Below are 17,903 nucleotides of genomic sequence, written 5' to 3'. Positions count from 1 at the left end.
TTCATACAAACCTCCACAGTAGAAATGAACAGGGGTTGGTTGGGAACACTTTCTGAGAATGGAGTGTCCTGGGCCCTAACATAGATCAGCTGGATCTGGCCCATTGAAAGAGGCAGAAACTTCTGACACAGGGTGATTAAAGTTTGTGTCCTAGCGTGTTCCACCAACAGCTAAAGCAGCAAGTGAAAATAAGAATCACCAGAAGATGATGCTATTTCTCCCTCCTTTCAAGCTGCACTGTTAGAACCTTAGTCCTTTTAGAGAAGGAGCACTTCTGATCAGATTTCTCATGATTTGAGAGTGAATAAATCGTCTCTTGATAAGGAATTAGAGATTTGGCTAGATTAATCACTGCAGCTCTCTGAATAAATGCTGTATTTGACTTCTGACATGTGTTTCAGGTGCAGTCTACCTTACAGTGGCTGTTAATTAATTTTGCTCCTGCAGTCATAGATGGGATATAGAAATGAGAAGCACTTAGAAATGACCTGTTGGACTGTAATCAAGGGAAATTATCAGTAATCTGTTCTTTCCCATAAGTAAGGATGTCAGAGTACATTTATTTATTTAGACTGCGACATATTTTTCAGATTTTTTTTTCCTCAAATAAATAAATGAATGTAAAGTTAGGGTGAACTTGCTGAATAGCCTCCAGTTTTGGTAATAATATACATATAAGCTTTCGGGTGAAGGAAAGCCATACAGAAAGGCTCTTATGTCAGTCTCACTTCCAGGTAATCAAGATTAATTTACTAAATCATCTTTTTTTATTTTAATTGCTTTTATCTCGGTTAATAAATTTTTATCTCTTCCTTAGGCTAGATCAAAGGGATATGGGATAGCCCCTAAGTAATTGGGTAGTCTGTGGGGAAATCTACATTTTAATGATGAAAATCCCTATGAATTCAACCCACTTGGCTTGCTTTGGTGGAAAACTTTCCACGTGAGGTGAAGTCTAAAACCTTGGTTTCCCTGTTAATCCAGGTGCTTAGCACAAGATGGCGCCAATGAGCTGTAGAAGGTGGTACAGACAACTGGCTTTTTTTCTCCCACCTCTTCCTCTCAAACACCATCTTCGCTGCTTCCAGCTTTCACAGAACACAGCAGAAAACAATCCATGCTATTATTGCTGGGAAAGGGAAGGACTAATGAAGGATGTTTCTTAAGTCAGCAGTGGAAGCATTCTCCTAAAACACAGGGATAGAGCTTTCTGAATTTACTCTGGGGCCTCTGCCTCCCACTACTAGCTCCTGAGTGACTGCCCAGAAGGCCTCTGCCTTGGGGTTTCTGTCTTCTTTCCCTCTCCTGGGGAGCCTACAGCCTAGGCGGGAAGTGGTTAAGGCTTCTGGCTGCTCTGCAATAGGGCCATCTGTGTTTGATCAATCCAGGCAGAATGAGGGGGTGGGGGTTGTAAAGAGACCATAAGCATTCCAGAGTAGTGAGAGAGACCCAGAGACCCAGAAAGAGGGAAGGCCCCGCCCCCGCCCCGCCTCCAAAGCTACCCCGCAGGCGTGAGTGGAAGCGGCCAACTGCACACAACTGCACACTCTCTACTCTGGCCCCGCTTTCCCGCGGCCATGAGGCCCTGGGCGCCTCTCCTGTTCCTTTTGCCGTGGGTGGGGCCCCTCCAAGGACAGCAGCACCAGCTCGTGGAGTACCTGGAGCGCCGGCTCGCTGCCTTGGAGGTGAGTGGCTCCTTCACTTCCAGCCCAGGCTGGAAGGACTCTGGCTGTTGATTCACCCCATTTGTTAGGGACCTGGGGAGTGACAAGATAGGGCTCCGTAAGAACCTGCAGAAAACTCCATCTTTTAATAAGATCCTCCAGATTGCAAGCCCTCCTCTGTCTCCACATATATAGAGCAATTCCGGAGCAGATAGACTGTTGTGTTCTACTCCTGGGATGGATGGAATAAGGGGACAGTGGAAATGAGAGCGAAGATTGTGGGGACACCCCTCAGGACAAGCTGATGATTCTGTTAAAGTTGGGAGTTCCCAGAGAATCTGCAACTTTCTGCCTTTTTAATAGTTTGAAGTCGGTAGCCTCTTAATTCCCAAGAGGAGATTTGTAAAATGGAGCAGAGACCCCTCCCTTCCCTCATGCACTTAGACTGCCTGAGGAGCCCGGGCAACTCAGTGGCACTGCTCACAGATGAGGAGGCTGGAGGATGTGATGGGCAGGTAGGGGCCTAGGTGAATCCGAGCCTGGCTCTTCACACAGTGAGCATTCCGCATACCCGTTTCCTTTCTGTGGGGCTTGGAGGAATGTTGATGCCTGGTTGAGTTTGGGCTTTTTCCCCATTCCTGACTCTGGCGGTGGGCCTCTTCCTGCCTGGGAACTGTAACCCTTCAGCCCTCCTTCCTGTCCCCCCATCCTGGCAGGAACGGCTGGCTCAGTGCCAAGAGCAAAGTAGCCGGCACGCTGCTGAGCTGAGGGACTTCAAGAACAAGATGCTGCCGTTGCTGGAAGCGGCTGAGAAGGAGCGGGAGGCACTCAGAACTGAGGCTGACACCATCTCGGGGAGAGTGGACCGTCTGGAGCGGGAGGTCGACTATTTGGAGACCCAGAACCCAGCTCCACCCTGTGTAGATGTTGATGAGAAGGTCACTGGGGGCCCTGGCAGCAAAGGCAAGGGCAGAAGAAACGAGAAGTACGATATGGTGACAGGTAAGGGATCTGAAGGCAGGCCCCTGACACTCTGGGAGCTGGTGTTCTTCCTTGGTTCTTTTCCTTTTTCCTCCTTATCCCAGTTGCCTTAGGCTCTGTCTTCAGGAATCTGCTTTAGGGAAATATCTGTAATGACAGGTCCATTAAGGAGAGGTTCTGGGGATCCAGGCCTCTGTGCTCCTGCCCCCCATCGTCCATAAGAATGAAGGTATCCACTGTTCTCCAAACGGCCCGCCCCGGGGGATCTGGCAATGGACTTCTAACTCTTGCCTGTATTCCTTGCCCTGTGCTTTTCTCCTTCCCCACCAGACTGTGGCTACACAATCTCTCAGGTGAAATCAATGAAGATCCTGAAGCGGTTCGGTGGCCCAGCTGGTCTGTGGACCAAGGATCCAATGGGGCCAACAGAGAAGATCTACGTGTTGGATGGGACACAGAATGACACAGCCTTTGTCTTCCCAAGGCTGCGTGACTTCACCCTTGCCATGGCTGCCCGGAAAGCTTCCCGAGTCCGGGTGCCCTTCCCCTGGGTAGGCACAGGGCAGCTGGTATACAGTGGCTTTCTTTATTATGCCCGGAGGCCTCCTGGAGGACCTGGAGGGGTTGGTGAGTTGGAGAACACTTTGCAGCTCATCAAATTCCACCTGGCAAACCGAACAGTGGTGGACAGTTCAGTGTTCCCAGCAGAGGGTTTGATCCCCCCGTATGGGCTGACAGCAAACACGTACATTGACTTGGCGGCTGATGAGGAGGGCCTTTGGGCCGTCTATGCCACCCGGGAGGATGACAGGCACTTGTGTTTGGCCAAATTAGACCCACAGACACTGGACACAGAGCAGCAGTGGGACACACCATGTCCCAGAGAGAATGCTGAGGCTGCCTTTGTCATCTGTGGGACCCTATACGTTGTCTATAACACCCGCCCTGCCAGTCGGGCCCGCATCCAGTGCTCTTTTGATGCCAGCGGCACCCTGACCCCTGAAAGGGCAACGCTGCCTTACTTCCCCCGCCGGTATGGTGCCCATGCCAGCCTCCGCTATAACCCTCGAGAACGTCAGCTCTATGCCTGGGATGATGGCTACCAGATTGTCTATAAGCTGGAGATGAAAAAGAAAGAGGAAGAAGTTTGAGGAGCTAGATTGTATGGGGGTAACCCAGCCAACAGGCAGCAGACTGTTTCTTGGCTCAGACGAGTTGGGGACAGAGAGGAGCAGAAGGAGACTTTCAACTCTATCCTCTCCTCCTCCCTTCAGGCCCTGAAGAATGGGAATTTCTCCACATCCTTTTGTATGGCAACATTTTGCATTAAACAGAAAACCCTAAGGGCTCCTCTCCCGTGTGTATTTGGGGTGGCCCTCAGGTCAGATTTCTCCCCATGACCCTCCGCTTTCCTCCTCCAGCCCATCCCTACTACTCAAGCCACAACAGGGATTTGGCTGGGCTCCCTTGCCAAGGGAGGGGAGGCTTCTCTAGTTACTGGTTTTATCCTGATGCGCCTGGGGAAGCTGCAGGACCCGCCACTTTAGGAGCCTGGGTGAAAGGCCTCCCCCCACACCCACCTCTCCTCTGCAGTAGCCCTCCTAGAACTGCCAGGGGCCTTCGCCCCCTGGCCAGGGGGCTGGGCCAGCAGCAGGGCTGCCCATTCCAATTCTCAGAGGTTTTGAACCAGAACACGGATTTTAGTCTCATTGAAGTCTAGAGTGGAAACCAGAGCGTTGAACACGTGTGTTTTCAGGAAGAACTTAATAGGTTTCCTCTCTGAAGTGGACTCTGCCTCCAGCCCAAACCCCACTCCCATCTCTGGCATCAGCTGCTCCCCAGGGCCAAGTTGCACAACTGAGCTTGGTCTGAACTGCACGGATTTTCCTGCTGCCACAGTGTCTGCGGTTTGGGCGAGGGGGAGGGTAATGACCACGGCTCAGATGTTAGTCTTACCAGTTTCCCAACACATCCCTCTTGCCCCTCACCGCCCCTGCCTCCCCACAGCAGCCCTGGAACCTGGCTAAAGTCTGTCCGGGAGTCCTGGAAACTTAACCCTTCCCTGCTGAGTGCCCTGGCCTCTGGTTTGGAACTGCAGAAGGCCATCTGAAAGGGAGAAAGCACCAGAGAGGAGAAACCCTCGCTTAGGGACTCCAGTCTGGAGGAGCCCACCGAGCTCCAGACCAGGCTCTACCGCAGCCCCATCCCCATGTCCAGCACTCAGGAGCAAGGCTGTCTGAGGCACAAGGTTCCCTGCTGCCGCGGGGAAGTTGACCTCAGGCAGCCCTGGGAGCCCTCGTGGTTATTTACCCCAACGCAGGGAAGGGAAGGGAATACGTCTTCTCCCCAAAATACATCCCTCCTCCCCACCCCAGGATCCTCCTTTTGTCTTCTTGTCGTTTCTCCCCAGGCAGAGTTGCTCCTGACGTAGGTTGGTGAGGAAGGGGAAAAGAAAGACAGTGAAGTACCTCACAAAGGCGCTATTGTAGGGAGCTCGGGGCGGGTGGGACTCTCTCCCATTCAATTCTCCCCTAATGTGGGGCTGGCAACAGTAATCACCACCTGTCAGCCACAGAGGGGTCTGCCCACGGAACATCTGGCTGCAATGCAGGGCGCGCAGAAGCAGTGTGGAGAAGCGGGCTGCTGGGGGAGGCCTGGAGAGAGGGGTCCCCACCTTGAGGGGGGCAGCCGTGCAGCCCTGTGACCGTCTCCTTCCTGCTGTGTCAGTGGTTGTACAGAGTATGGGGCCACGTCGGTGGAGTCGCCTTGATACAGAACCGAACATCAGGACTGGCCTTTTGACGACCCTGAGGAGGACAGAACAGCTCTGAGACTGTGTGAATGATGTCAGAGTGAAAAACCGGGTCCTTCCCCACACACGCGTGTGCCTGGCTCTGTGGTGTCTTTCTTTGCCTGATTCCTCAATGAGAATGGGAAAAATCAGCCTTTTTTTTTTTAAGCTTAGAATTTCTCTGGAAATGTTTACTCAGACTTTACAGAAAGGGCAGAAATCTCTGGGGTCTTGTTATGTTACCTTTTGCTCTTTTCTTTTTGGCTCCCATACAACAGCCAGCGCTGTTTTGGAAGGTGAGTGGAACTGTATAGGTGGGTCCAGTGAACTGTCCAAATTCATTAAACTAAATTATCTGCGGCTTAAGGAGGGACCCTTGGTAGCTGAATCCTATCATCAAAAAACCAGCCTCACCGCGTTCTCAGACCCTCCATAACCCATCACTTGGCAGAAACAGGTATGACCTCTGGTTTGGGCTGAACAAAAGACAAAGGAAAGCAGAAGCCCTAAAGGGGGAACAAGGGGCTAAAAGCCCAAAGAGAAGCTCCACATCAGGCCCCGACACTGGGCCCTAAGGCAGCAAACAGCTGGGATGGGGCTGCTGTACAGTGTCACAAAGCAGGAGGGGCTGCTGCCCAGGGAGGACAGCTGTCTGCCAGATCACTGAGCCAGCTCTTGACTCTCCATCATGAGGCAAGGTTGAGAGGGCTCCCCTTAATCCTACTCTGGCCCCATGCATTTCCTGCCCTAATTTGCAAGCTGTCCTCTTTGTTCTCAATACCCTCTCCTCCCTGGTGCCTGTCTGTGTCTGCCTGCCAGTAAACCCAAGTGTTCCTCTTGTCATTCTTATCAAGGAACGTGACCCAGTGCTGTCTGATCCTGGTGGGGAGGGAGAGGGCAGAGACCTACGGAATGGAACTGTCAGGCCTTCCTCTGGGATGGGGCTCTGGGGTAAACAGGAAGCAGAGCCCTTCCCCTCACCCTCCTCCTTCAGTCTCAGATTTTCCTGATCCCTTCTTGTCCCTTTCCTTGTATAGGTGCCTCTTTCCTGAGGCGCCTGGGAGCATCCCCTTCCTCTGTTCCCAACTTCTCCACCTAGTTTAGGTCAAAACATGCTCATTTTGAGAGCTGTTGACTGCCCTGGTGTTTCTCCCAGTCTTCAGGACGGGTCTCTATGGCCTGCTGTCCAGCCTCTCTGTGGCCGCTACGGCAGAGTTGTGTCTGCTCCAGGAGCTTCTCTGTCAGAGGGCAGCCAGAGGACAGGACTGTCCCTCCACCCTCACCTGCTATCAGAAGCCTCTCCAGATCTCTCTGACCCAGCAGCCTGGAAGCTTCCTCCTTTGTTCCCAAGGCTGGTAAGCTGTCCTCTGCCTGCTCTTTAACTTCTACTCTCACACTGTGGAGCTTAAAAGATGAAATCTTATTTATGGATTTAATAACTCCACAGAAGAATTATAAATGTGGAAGCCCATGCATTACTGTAAACGGCAGAGTAGGAAAGTAAAAAGAAAGACCTCTCAGCACCCCTGTCTCCAAAACGTGGGTCCCGACAATATCTAGAGTCAGACACCTCTCCAGAACCTTCTGGCATGACCTCTAGGGGTCGACCCTGCCACCCAAACCCCACCTTTTCTGAGAACAGACACCCTTGCTCCCTGACCATAGCTGTGAGGCCCAAGGGGAACAAATCAGATTCTCTTTCCTGGGGATTTAGAATATGCAGATCAGAAATGTTAGATCTGAGGAAATGTTTGGAAGCATCTTTTGCCCTGCTACCCAGAGGCAGTGAAAAGCCAGACCATAAAGGGAAAAGGATGAGGCAGATACCACAGGGAAGCAGAGACAGTGACAGGGTAGGTGAACCTGGCCCATGCATGTCCTGTCTCTAACCAGTACCCCTGGGGCCACAATATATTTCTAGCCCTTGAGTTCTACATAATGCCAGGATCCTTAACATAAATACTCCCTTCTCTTGCCTGTTTTTCTTTTTGCACTAGTTTGAGTGGGTTTCTGCTTCCTACAACCCAAAGAAACTCATCTTCACCTAATCTCCCCACCATCCCGCCGACTGCTGGGCTGGTGGCCTTGACCCTTTAGGGTATTCCTCCCTTGCACATGGCCCAGAGGACTCACTGGGGTAGTGAAGGAACCTTGCAGGCCTGTCCTAAACCACTCTACCACGGCTCGTTATACCTCGCCCGTGACTCCTTCCCATGGCCTGGTCATTACTTTCTCCTGTTCCATTCATTCATGGTGTGTTGTTCCTCCATCATCGCTTGTAGCATGGTGATCTCTGAGACAACCTGACATATTAGAAAGAGCACAAACTTTAGAGTCTGGTAAGCTAAGAGTCAGAGCTCCTGGGATCAGAGTCTGGCTCTGGCTCTTACTGTCATGATACCTTGAGCAGGTTACTTAATACCTTACCTATAAAGTAATCATATCTGCCCAATAGGGTTATTACTCTGAGGATTAGGGATGATACATGCAAACTCTTTAGTAGTATAGACAATTAGTATGTGGCTCTGAAACCCCACTTCCTTTGGGAGGCTTTTCTAACCATTTCTACTCCCACTCAGAAGGGTCAGGTGTCTTTCCTGTAGGCCCCAATTTGCCCTGTGCACATTCCAGTTGGAGTGTTGTATCTTGCTCACCTTTCTGTCCCCAGGGCTAACACAGAGCCTGACTCATAGATGGGATAAAAAAAATTGTATTCATGTTCTCCCATTAGCTGTGAACCCTCGGGACTCTGGGCATATTTGTCTCCCAACTCAGGACCTAACTCAGGAGGCTGCTGGTGAGCAGGAAATGTTCTTGGGGGCATTTTTCAGGTCAGTTGGACAAAGGCAAGCTTCACATAAAAATTGAAAGTTTCTCTTCAACTGCAGAACACACTGGCCTTCCCACGGTAACAACTTCTAGCTCCAGCATCTAGGAAAAGTCTTAAACTAGGCTGGCACATGTAAGCCCTGCAGCCACACAAGGGAGAAGACAGTAAAATTTCAGTAGGTAGTGGAACACCTTTGTTGTTCAGCATCTGGTTCATAGCAGAAGTTCTGGAGTAGTTAAAGGTAGTTAAACCTGTCCTACCCCAACCCTGCCACTTGCTGGCAAGTTAATTCACCTCTGTGAGCCTCAGTGTTTCCCCTATAGAATGTGGGTAATAGTACTAACTTCACAGATCATTGTGAGAATTAAGTCACCCTCATAAACCTGTAAGCCCAGTGCCTGGCACACAGCAGGTGCTCAATATCATTATTATTAATATCACATGGTTGGAGAGGTCTTTTCAGAGAGCAAAGTATTCATGCATTTTATCCCCTTCAATCTTTACAATTCCATGAGATAGGCAGGCCTAGGAACCTGAGAATTAGAGATTTAAATGATTTGTCTAAGGCCGCATAACTAACAAGCACTGGGGCCAGAACCTGTGTGTTGGAAGTTCTGTGGAGGTGTGGAAAGGGCTAGAGCTCTGAACTCAGGCTGAGTTCAATTCCTTGCTTTGCCACCCGCTCACTGTGTAATCCCAGGCAAATCAATTCTCTGAGTCTCAGTATTACCTACCCAAGAATTTATGAGGAATGGATAAGCTAGTGTTTATGAAACATCTGGCAGAGCATCCAAACAATAATGGTACTCAATAAATACTTATTCCCAGGGATATGACTCCTGCTGTCTTACATTGGGCAGCATGCAGATGGCCATCTCTGCTTGGTGTTATAAGCCATTTGTCTATCCAGTAGCTCTTCAGCTGCCTTCTCTCTCCATTTGTTCATTGTCTGTAGTAAGACACAGTACCTGTTTCCCGGGATAGATCCCTACAGGGCTGACAGGTATCCTGCACAGTCATCAGGGAAGAAATCAGGGTGTGTAGAGGCATCCCCCTCTTTCTCTGCACCTGAACCAACTCTACCAGCAATGATGTGTGTGTTTGGCTTTTGGCTATTTTCTTGTTTTTTAACATAGTGCTCCCAAGCTACCCTTTTTCTTCCACTACATTTTTCTCTCAAAGGTTTCAGTTGCTCAGCACATGTCCCTAGTAGCCATCACTGTTGACATTTGGGACTTATCTTGCTATTGATTTTGACAGATCCTTCAATGGTGTTTTGGCTGCACTTCTCTTACAGATAGTTCTTACTGTCCAGTTGCACATGATTTTTGTTTTGTAGCTGCTGAGTTTTATATTCCAGACACGTAGATAAATCCATGCAGTTGTCAAATGCATGAACTGTTGTCCATCTACTCTGGTTGTCCTTTTTGGAGGAAGGAAGATGGTGTGGAAAGAGCACAGGGATGGGAGTAGAGTGACTGGTCCATGTGGCTGAGTGTTCTGACTCTGCTCCTCATTAACTGTGTCAGTTTTCTCAGTTTGCAAAACAAGATTATGTTACCTGGATTACCATCTCATAGTATTGTTAAGGTTCAAGCCCTAATGCGTAAAGCTTTTCAGACCTCTAGGAAAGAATCTTAGGAATCTCTGAGTTTGGCACCTTCATTTTACAACTGAACAAACTAAAGTCCAGACAGCTTTTGAGGGCAGGGACTGTGCCTCGTCCAGCTTTCTATTCCTGGGATCTAGACAGTTTCAGGTGCATACTGGTTGTCCAATAAATATTTTGTAAATCAGGGGCATGACCAGTTCACAGTGACATACCTATGATTTAACCTCTCTTGACTTGAGAGTTATTATCCACATCAATTACTGTTCTGTGCTTCTTGGTCATGATGTCTTCAGAACCTATTATGCTGTATAGAATGTGGCTATTATGCTTTTCAACTTACTGTTTCTTCTCTCTGCTCTCTCGCTGTTACCTGTCATTCTCCTTGCAGCCGTGTAGGATCTATCCTGAGAAACCTCCATCACTGTTTCTCATCGCTATCCACTCTAGATGGGGACAGAACAAGAATGAAAGGACTTGGAAAGATTTAAAGTTGGCACACATGCCAGGTACCTTGATTGGTGTCACAAGGAGTGTGGCAGGGTATTCCATAGACCAGAAACATAGCCTGTTTCAAGCCGGAAGAGGTCTAAAGTTACCTGATTTAGACCCCTAAGTCATGCAAGCATTTTCTAACTCACTGTGCCCTGTCCAGCGCCTTCCACACATGGTGTGTTCAGTTTACTCAGTGGCTTATGAAGTAGGTGTATGTTTTATGTTGGTTGTGGCTGAGGATGTAATGCTTCTTACCTCCTGGACTCTCTGCCCAATGACTTGGATTTTTAAGCATTTTTTCCTCTCAGCAGAGGGGCAGTAAACACACATGGATGTGGATTTCTCTTATTCCTGATTATGACCTAGCAAATTCCTTTCTCTTCCTCTCTCTGTCCTTTCCAACCCTCCTTAGTCCTGATTCAGGTGAAATATTTTTTATGCTGTATATTGTTTAGATATCTAGGGGAAGCTTTAAAAATGTAAACTAAAAACACTGGTTTAATAAATAAATTGTAAGAGGAGACATAGGGGAAGGGTTAGTTGAATTAGTGGATTTTAAATTGAGATAGGAGTAATCTCATTTAAACAAAACTTCAGGATTCATTTGAAAGTCTGTAAATTGCAGGCAAATAATTGGCCATAAATTGGGATTTATGTTCTGTGGGTTTTTAATGAGGGCAAGTGAGGCAGCTCAACACCCTTATTGATTCATGGTCTGGAAAGGATCCACTGGCTCACCGTCTCACCAGGACAGTTCAGTGGAAGGGCACGGAGCACGGAGCAGACGTCTGAGGTTCAAGTTGTAGTTCAGCTCTCTCCTACCTGTGCGATCTCACTTTCCTCATTGGTAAAAGAGCAACAATATTACTATCTCCCTCACAGTGGGGGTATGATGATGAAGTGAGACGATGTATGCGAAAGTGTTTTGTGAATCATAAAGCTACATAAATATGTTCAGATGCAATGTCGGAACATCACAACAGGGTAGAGTGAAGCCCAGTGCCTGGTTCACTGAGCAGGAAGCAAAGGGGGAGGGAGGCGCAGGTCTGAGTCAGGAAAGGTCACCGAAGAACACTGACGTCTGAATGGAGGATGTATGAGAGGTCGCATCTGTAGGAACACTTCAATGTCAAAGCCAACTGACACAGACAATTGATTAATTAAAAATCTAATGAATATTGATGAAGTATTTACTATGTGTATGTGCTTATTCACAACAGTGAATAAGACAGACAGAAAGTCTTCAGATTTGGTGGACTGGAGGATAAAGAGGTGAATGAATAGGTGTGGTAGGGCCTCTGTGCTAGGAGGACCTGCTGGCCCAGCCCGCTGAGGTGGGGGATGGACCAGCATCTGGAGCCTCCTCAGCCTGAGCCAGAGGGATGCGCAGGAGGGCTCCTCTCTGTGCCACTGACACCGCTGTTGGGATGACTCAGCTGGCCTTTCATTTCAGCAGGCTCCCAATTGACCTCTTCACCCAGGAGTCTCTTGGCTCCAGCACCTGTGTCATTATGTCTCACTGTCACTTTTTGTTAATGACAGGCTCTGCAGGGAAGCAGCCGCTGAGAGCCAGGACAGGAACTTCCTCTTTGCAGCATTTGGATCTTGTGCTCCAGCTCAGTGGGTGTTAGTGGGGAACAGGGCGCTGAAAAGGCAGGAAGGCTCAACGAGAGGAAGGAGGGTCTTGACTGGCCAGGCCTTGTCCTCTCCTTCCAAGAATGTTCTCCACGAGCTGGAGAGACGAGTGCCCCAGACTGTGGGGGTTGCCACAGGCACTAACTCTCCCTGAAGCAGCTGCTCATCTTGAGAGGCAGACACAGTCCCAAAGCCAGCAGCCAGAGACAGAACCCAGGCAGCGCTCCTTTCTTTTGCACACAGTTGTCTTGGCGAGTCTCCTGGGAGCAGGACCTTGTGCTGCATTGTCTTCTGGAGCCTAGGCTCATGGATTCACCCATGAACTTACCTGTGCCTCAGGCCACAGCCGCTGCAGGGTGCCCTCCACCACACAGAAATAATAAAGAACAGCACTGCTTCCTGAGCCCTGTGCCCCTGCCGGGCACGGCGTGAATGCAGTGGTCTCGCTTAGCCCTCAAGACAAGTGTGTAATGGGAGGCATGCTTTGTGCTGGGGGTGAGGAGGACATGGTGAGACTTCTTGCCTCAGGAGCTGACAACTCAGCTGGGGAGGGGGCAGGTGGTAAAGCGGGCAGGTGTTCCCCTCCAGAATCTGACACTAGCTGAGCAGCTTAAGGTAATGGGCCTAAGAGAGGGTGCTCATGAGCACTCCCAGGGGGAAGCAGTCACACTCCAACAAGGGAGATTTGAAGAGGCCTCACAAAGGGGCAGCACTTGAAGTGGCCTCAGAGGAAGGGTAGGACTGAGAGGATGTTCCAGGAGGAAAGACTGGTTCAGGCAGATGTGTGGAGGTGGTCAGGCACAGGCATAGTGACTAAAGAGCTGCTAGGTTAGTTTTATGAGAATATGCATTGCCTGTAAGGGTGTATAGGGAAATAAGAGACAATCAGGGCCGTGTTGCTGAGGAAGTTGAGGTAAATATGTTGAGGCTATGTGAATATTCGCTAACATTTTTGGGTCAATAGTAAATTCATTGTCTTATTTAATCCTGACAACAGGCTTCAGATTAGGATTGTTATCTCCATTTTGCAGATGAGGAAAATGAGGCTTGAATATATAATTTGTCCAAGGTCACAAACTGGAAAGTAGCAGATTCAGAAATTATACCAGTGTCTGCCTGGCTCTTGTACTAAAGGTCAAGCTCTTGACCACTTCACTGTAGGGACTGTGTGGGAGGGGGTGAGCTTGGCGAGGGAGAAAGCATAGATGACAAAAGAGGTTTGAGGTTTAAGGAAGCAACAATGTATGTTCAGGGACTGGGAGAACAAAGAGAAGCCCGTGAAGATGTTTGCTTATTTGCATACACCTGAACCAATACAGAACTAGGAAAAGTCCTCATCTCTGTATCCAATATAGGGGAGAGGTTCGAGAAGGAGGAGGCAGCCAGGAGCCTCCAGTACTCAGAGAAACAGAAGGATGAGGGACAACGCTAAAAGGGAGCCTGAGGGCATCTGCAGGGGAGCCTCAGAGTCAGTAAAACAACAGGTACTCATTGAAGAAAGTTGATGATCCACAGGCCAACAGGAGGGCAGGAAGTGGGCAAAGAGAAGCAGGGTTGAGGGAACTTTTTTCTAGTGTATTTTAATTATGAAATATTTTTAATGTACAGAAAATTATAATTTGCAATGACCCACCACTCAAACTTAAGATGTTAACATTTACAATGCTTGCCACAGAGCTCTCTCTCTTTTACAGAAAGACCCTTAAACTTACGGAAACTAATTCCCCTCCTCACCCTACCCTTCTTTTCTCCATCCCCACAGAGAATCACCATCCGTAAGTCAGATTCATTCCCCTGCATTAAAAAAAAATGTTTATTGCATATATCTGAACCAATATAGTTTGTAGAATTATTTCAGATGTAATATTCACATAAAAGGTATCTTCTATTAATACATTTATGCCATTTTTAAAAAGTTCAACATTATTTTGAGACTACCCATGATGCTAGTAGAGCTCTGGTTCATTCGTTCCCACCGCCATTGTATCAAGCCACATCCTTTCGCTACTGCTGGGTGTTTCCCTTTCTCCGTTACAGGCAGTGCTCCAGGGGACATCCTTGTGCCCATCTGGGAGTCACTCGATAGACCCTTTGAAGTGGGAGAACTGGGGCATCACACATGGGTACATCCGGTTTACCAGGCTCTGCCACAGACTTCCCAGTGCAGGGTACCACATCCTCCTCAGTGTTGCCGTAGGCATGGATTTGGGCCAGTTTGGTGGGTGTGAAGGGGCACCTCACTATTATGTTAATTAGCCTGTGAGAGAAGGAAGTTTTAGGACCAGGGGAACATTTTTCTTTTTCCAGGGAGAAAAGGTAGGAATCTGTGTGAGGTTGATGTAATGGAGAAAGAGAATGGAGAGGGAAGACCCCCTTTAGGATGAGGATGGCGGTAGAGGGAGGAGAGAGGACAAGGCTTCTTGGAGCTTGGAGCAGCGGGACGAGGGCACTGAGTGAAAACGGGGAGAGTTTGTTGTGAAAGTGGGCAAAGTGGCCTGCTGAGGTTGAGGGGCTGGGGAGCAGTCAGAGCCTGAGAAGAAAGGCTGTGAAATAGCCCTGGGGGGAGCTCGGTGTGAGGACCGCAGAGCTGCTGAGACCGGCTGAGGAGTGAGGGCCCACTGGATCTGAGGAGGGCCCGCTGTGCATCTCTCCTGACCCGCATCTCCTGCTTCTCCTCTGGGGCAGCTGGTAACAGCTGGCAGCTGCTTATATATCTGAACCCTTACTGAGTGTGCTTGACAGACATCTTCCCTTCTATAACCACCCTTAGCTGCACCCCTAGGTTTAAAGCAAAAAGATATAGGGTTTTGGATGATATAAGGCTCACATAAGAAGGTACCATGTGGTGTGGCTGCCAAAAAGGAGGGTACTTCTTAGGCTGAAGTAGGAATCCAGCATTGGTCTGAAGGAGGGTGTCTTGCCCGAGGGTTTCAGCCCCAGGCAAGTTCACTATGGATTTGATGAGACCGAGAAATGACAATGGAACGTTCTTGGGGTAAAAGGGTTTACACCTGGCTTTACTCTCACAGCAGTAGATCGAGCACTAGAATCACATCTGCATTCAGCAGTCTGCAGGTCTGTAATCCACCTCCATCTCTGCCTCTGCCCAGAGCTCTATGTAGTGACTCAGACAGTAATAGCTTATTGCCTGTGAGATGCTTTGCATGCATTCTTTTTCATCCCAGCAACACTCCTGAAAAGTAGATGCTATTATCTCCATTTTACAAGGAAGAAAACCAAGACTCCCAACAAGCTGTCCCAGGCCAAGGCCAGTGGGAAATGGAGTGGATGACACCCACTGAGAATACCTGTGGGAAATAAGAGCAGTAAGTATCAGGAAGGTCATCATAAGGAAAAAGGACAATACTTGCTTTATCTGGCCCCAAAGTATAGAACAAAGCTCTCAACAGAGATAAATTATACCGAGAGAGTTCCACTTAAAAAAGGAAAGAACAGGCAGCCTGTGGATAAAGTGAAGGTTTCTGTGGCCAGGATTCTTACCTGGCCCTGGTTGGCTAGCTCACTACACATGTGTGGACAATATGCTGTTATTTACTCTATATAAAGAGCTCTGCCCAGTGTTCTAGGTGATGTGGTGGCATGGCTACATGGCTGCACATCTGCAGGAGAGCAGAGATGAGACTGGAGTAGTGGCAGCACCGAGGACAGAGACTGAGATGGCTGTAGGGGTAGAGAGGCCTAGAGGCAGAGACCGGCTTGCTGCATGCAGACTCGCTGAGTGGATGGAATTTTAGTGACCGACCTGCCACCGTGGAAATAAAGTTGGGTATAACCCTTTCACCCCAAGAACGTTCTACTGTCATTTCTTTGGTCACATTGAATCCACAGTGAATTTGCCCAGGGCTGAAACCCATTGGCAAGACACAGCCCTTTACCAGAACTTTCTGTGCTACCTTTAGTGGTAGTGAGTTCCCTGTTTCTGGAGGTATTCAAGCAAGGGCTGGGTGAATGTTGGATGAGGCTTTACAGAGGGTGCAGGTGTTAGAGCAGTGGAACTAGATGCCCCTCACAGTATTTTCCAACATTCAAACTTTGTTCCATATTTCAGGAAGATAAAAAAGATGTAAAGTCAAACCTTGCCATGGAGCAAACCTCTACATGATGAATTTTAGGAGCTGAGAAGGGTTCTTCTGACCATTGGAGTGAAGGGCAAAACTGGGGTCCTGCTATACCATACTCCAACCTGTTCTCAGGTGAAGTCTCTTGGAGAAGTTGGAGGAAGAAGAAATGTAGTGTGTGCATTTCTGCCTAAGCAATTCTGTATCCATTCCTCACCAGCTCTGGCTCAGGCAAGTGTCTGGCTGTGGTTTGAATCTGATTTGTTTGCATTTCTGCAGCAGGCAGCCGCTGTGACTGGTTGCAAAGGGAGAGATTTGCTTTGCACATAATTTAACCCAAGGGTTAGTTAAATGAGTTTGCTCTCCTGCCAACAAGGGGAGTTAACATGCTTCCTCCAACCTTGCCCTCGTTTGGTCATTAGCAGGTTGCTGTTCTGTGCGCCTTGTTAGATACATGTGAGCACAATGCAAAGGTGATTTACTGTAACTCCTCATATTAAAAACATTTAAGAGAGATGTGGAATGAATAATGCTCTGCAGTGAATTTCTTAATGAATTTCCTCTCTGCTCCCAAAAAGAAGGGACTGGCAAAAAAGGGGTCTTGGGCCAGGGAAAACCCATAATACCTTGCAAATCAGACTTCTTGATGATTCTGGAGAGAAAATAATCAGCAACTGCTTTCTTAAAAACTCCTGCTTTTGATCTTAGCAGGAACTGCCATGAATTTTAAAGTAGAAGATGGGTTGGCATCTTTCTGGTATTCTTAAAGTAGAATAAATAAGCAATCCCTTAAAAAAAAAAGGTTATGATCCAGGGTTTAAGTAATCTTGGCTGACTTCTGATTTACATATATATGGTAAAGTATGCCACTGTTGCAGGGGCTGATTGCTGGGAATCTGTTCAGCAGCAGGTAAGGAGGCAGTGGAACCCCCCTCCCACCCCTGCAGGCCTGATGGTGGGCTGTAAATCGCCATCTTCGGGGTCAGGAGTCCTGCTCCAGGCCAACGACCAGGCAGCTTCCTCGGCATGAGAGATGCAGGGGCCCAGGGCCCCACACTTGGTTCAATGTTCTGCCTTTGCTGTCTTGAAGTTCTTGATTTTTGAAAAAGGAGCCCTGTGCTTTCATTTTGCTCTAGGCCGGCCCTCCCAGCATTCTTTCATTGATCCGTAACCTGCCCTGAGTTCCACTGCTCCCTCCAGCCCTGGCTTTTCTCACAGGGCATAGTAGTTAGAAGTTTCCTGTATGTATATGTGCGTTGGACAAAAGTAGGTGTCTGTCTTTTAGAAAGATGGACAATGTATTGTTTTTTGTACCCTGATTAAAAAATAATACATGTTAATTGTAGAAAATTTGAAAAGTACAAAGAAAATCTTCCATCTACCCACTATACAACTTATCTTCCCAGTCCGTTTTTTGGTACTTTTTTGTTTTGTTCTGCTGTGTCTAATCATTGGAACTATGTTGAAATCGTTATAGAAATGCTTATTAAAAATTCTCAATACAGCACAAACTTTTCCCCATATTGTTTCTTCAAGATTTCATGGTATTCTAGTATACAAAAATTCCATCATTTACTCAATCTCTTTTGTTGGATCACTTGTTTTTATTACAGATAACATTCCAAAGACAACACCGACAGATTTAAAACAAGACAAAACATTATCTTCCTGGGGTAGATTCCTAGAAGTCAGACTTAGTAAGACTTTTGGCCCACCTCACCAGATCGCTGTCTGGAAAACTGACCCCTGTTTATGGAGGGAAGGGAAGAAGGAGGCAGGTTGAAGGAGGGAGGGAAGGAAATGACCGACTAGAAGCCTT

At 48.2% G+C, this 17,903-nt stretch overlaps 1 protein-coding gene across 1 annotated transcript; it reads left to right on the top strand.

Annotated features, from left to right (window-relative positions):
* The first annotated feature begins 1,494 nt into the window (after positions 1–1,494).
* Positions 1,495–3,989, top strand: OLFML3 (olfactomedin like 3). The gene is made up of 3 exons (XM_017648826.3): positions 1,495–1,685; positions 2,381–2,666; positions 2,976–3,989. Exons 1-3 carry the CDS (start codon positions 1,578–1,580, stop codon positions 3,794–3,796), a joined length of 1,215 nt encoding a protein of 404 aa, XP_017504315.1. The 5' UTR covers positions 1,495–1,577; the 3' UTR covers positions 3,797–3,989.
* Positions 3,990–17,903: the final 13,914 nt, after the last annotated feature.

Source organism: Manis javanica, chromosome 4, assembly GCF_040802235.1.
Source record: "Manis javanica isolate MJ-LG chromosome 4, MJ_LKY, whole genome shotgun sequence".
NCBI lineage: Eukaryota > Metazoa > Chordata > Mammalia > Pholidota > Manidae > Manis > Manis javanica.
Note: the sequence above shows the minus strand (reverse complement) of the source record. Positions and strands in the feature narration are given on the sequence as shown.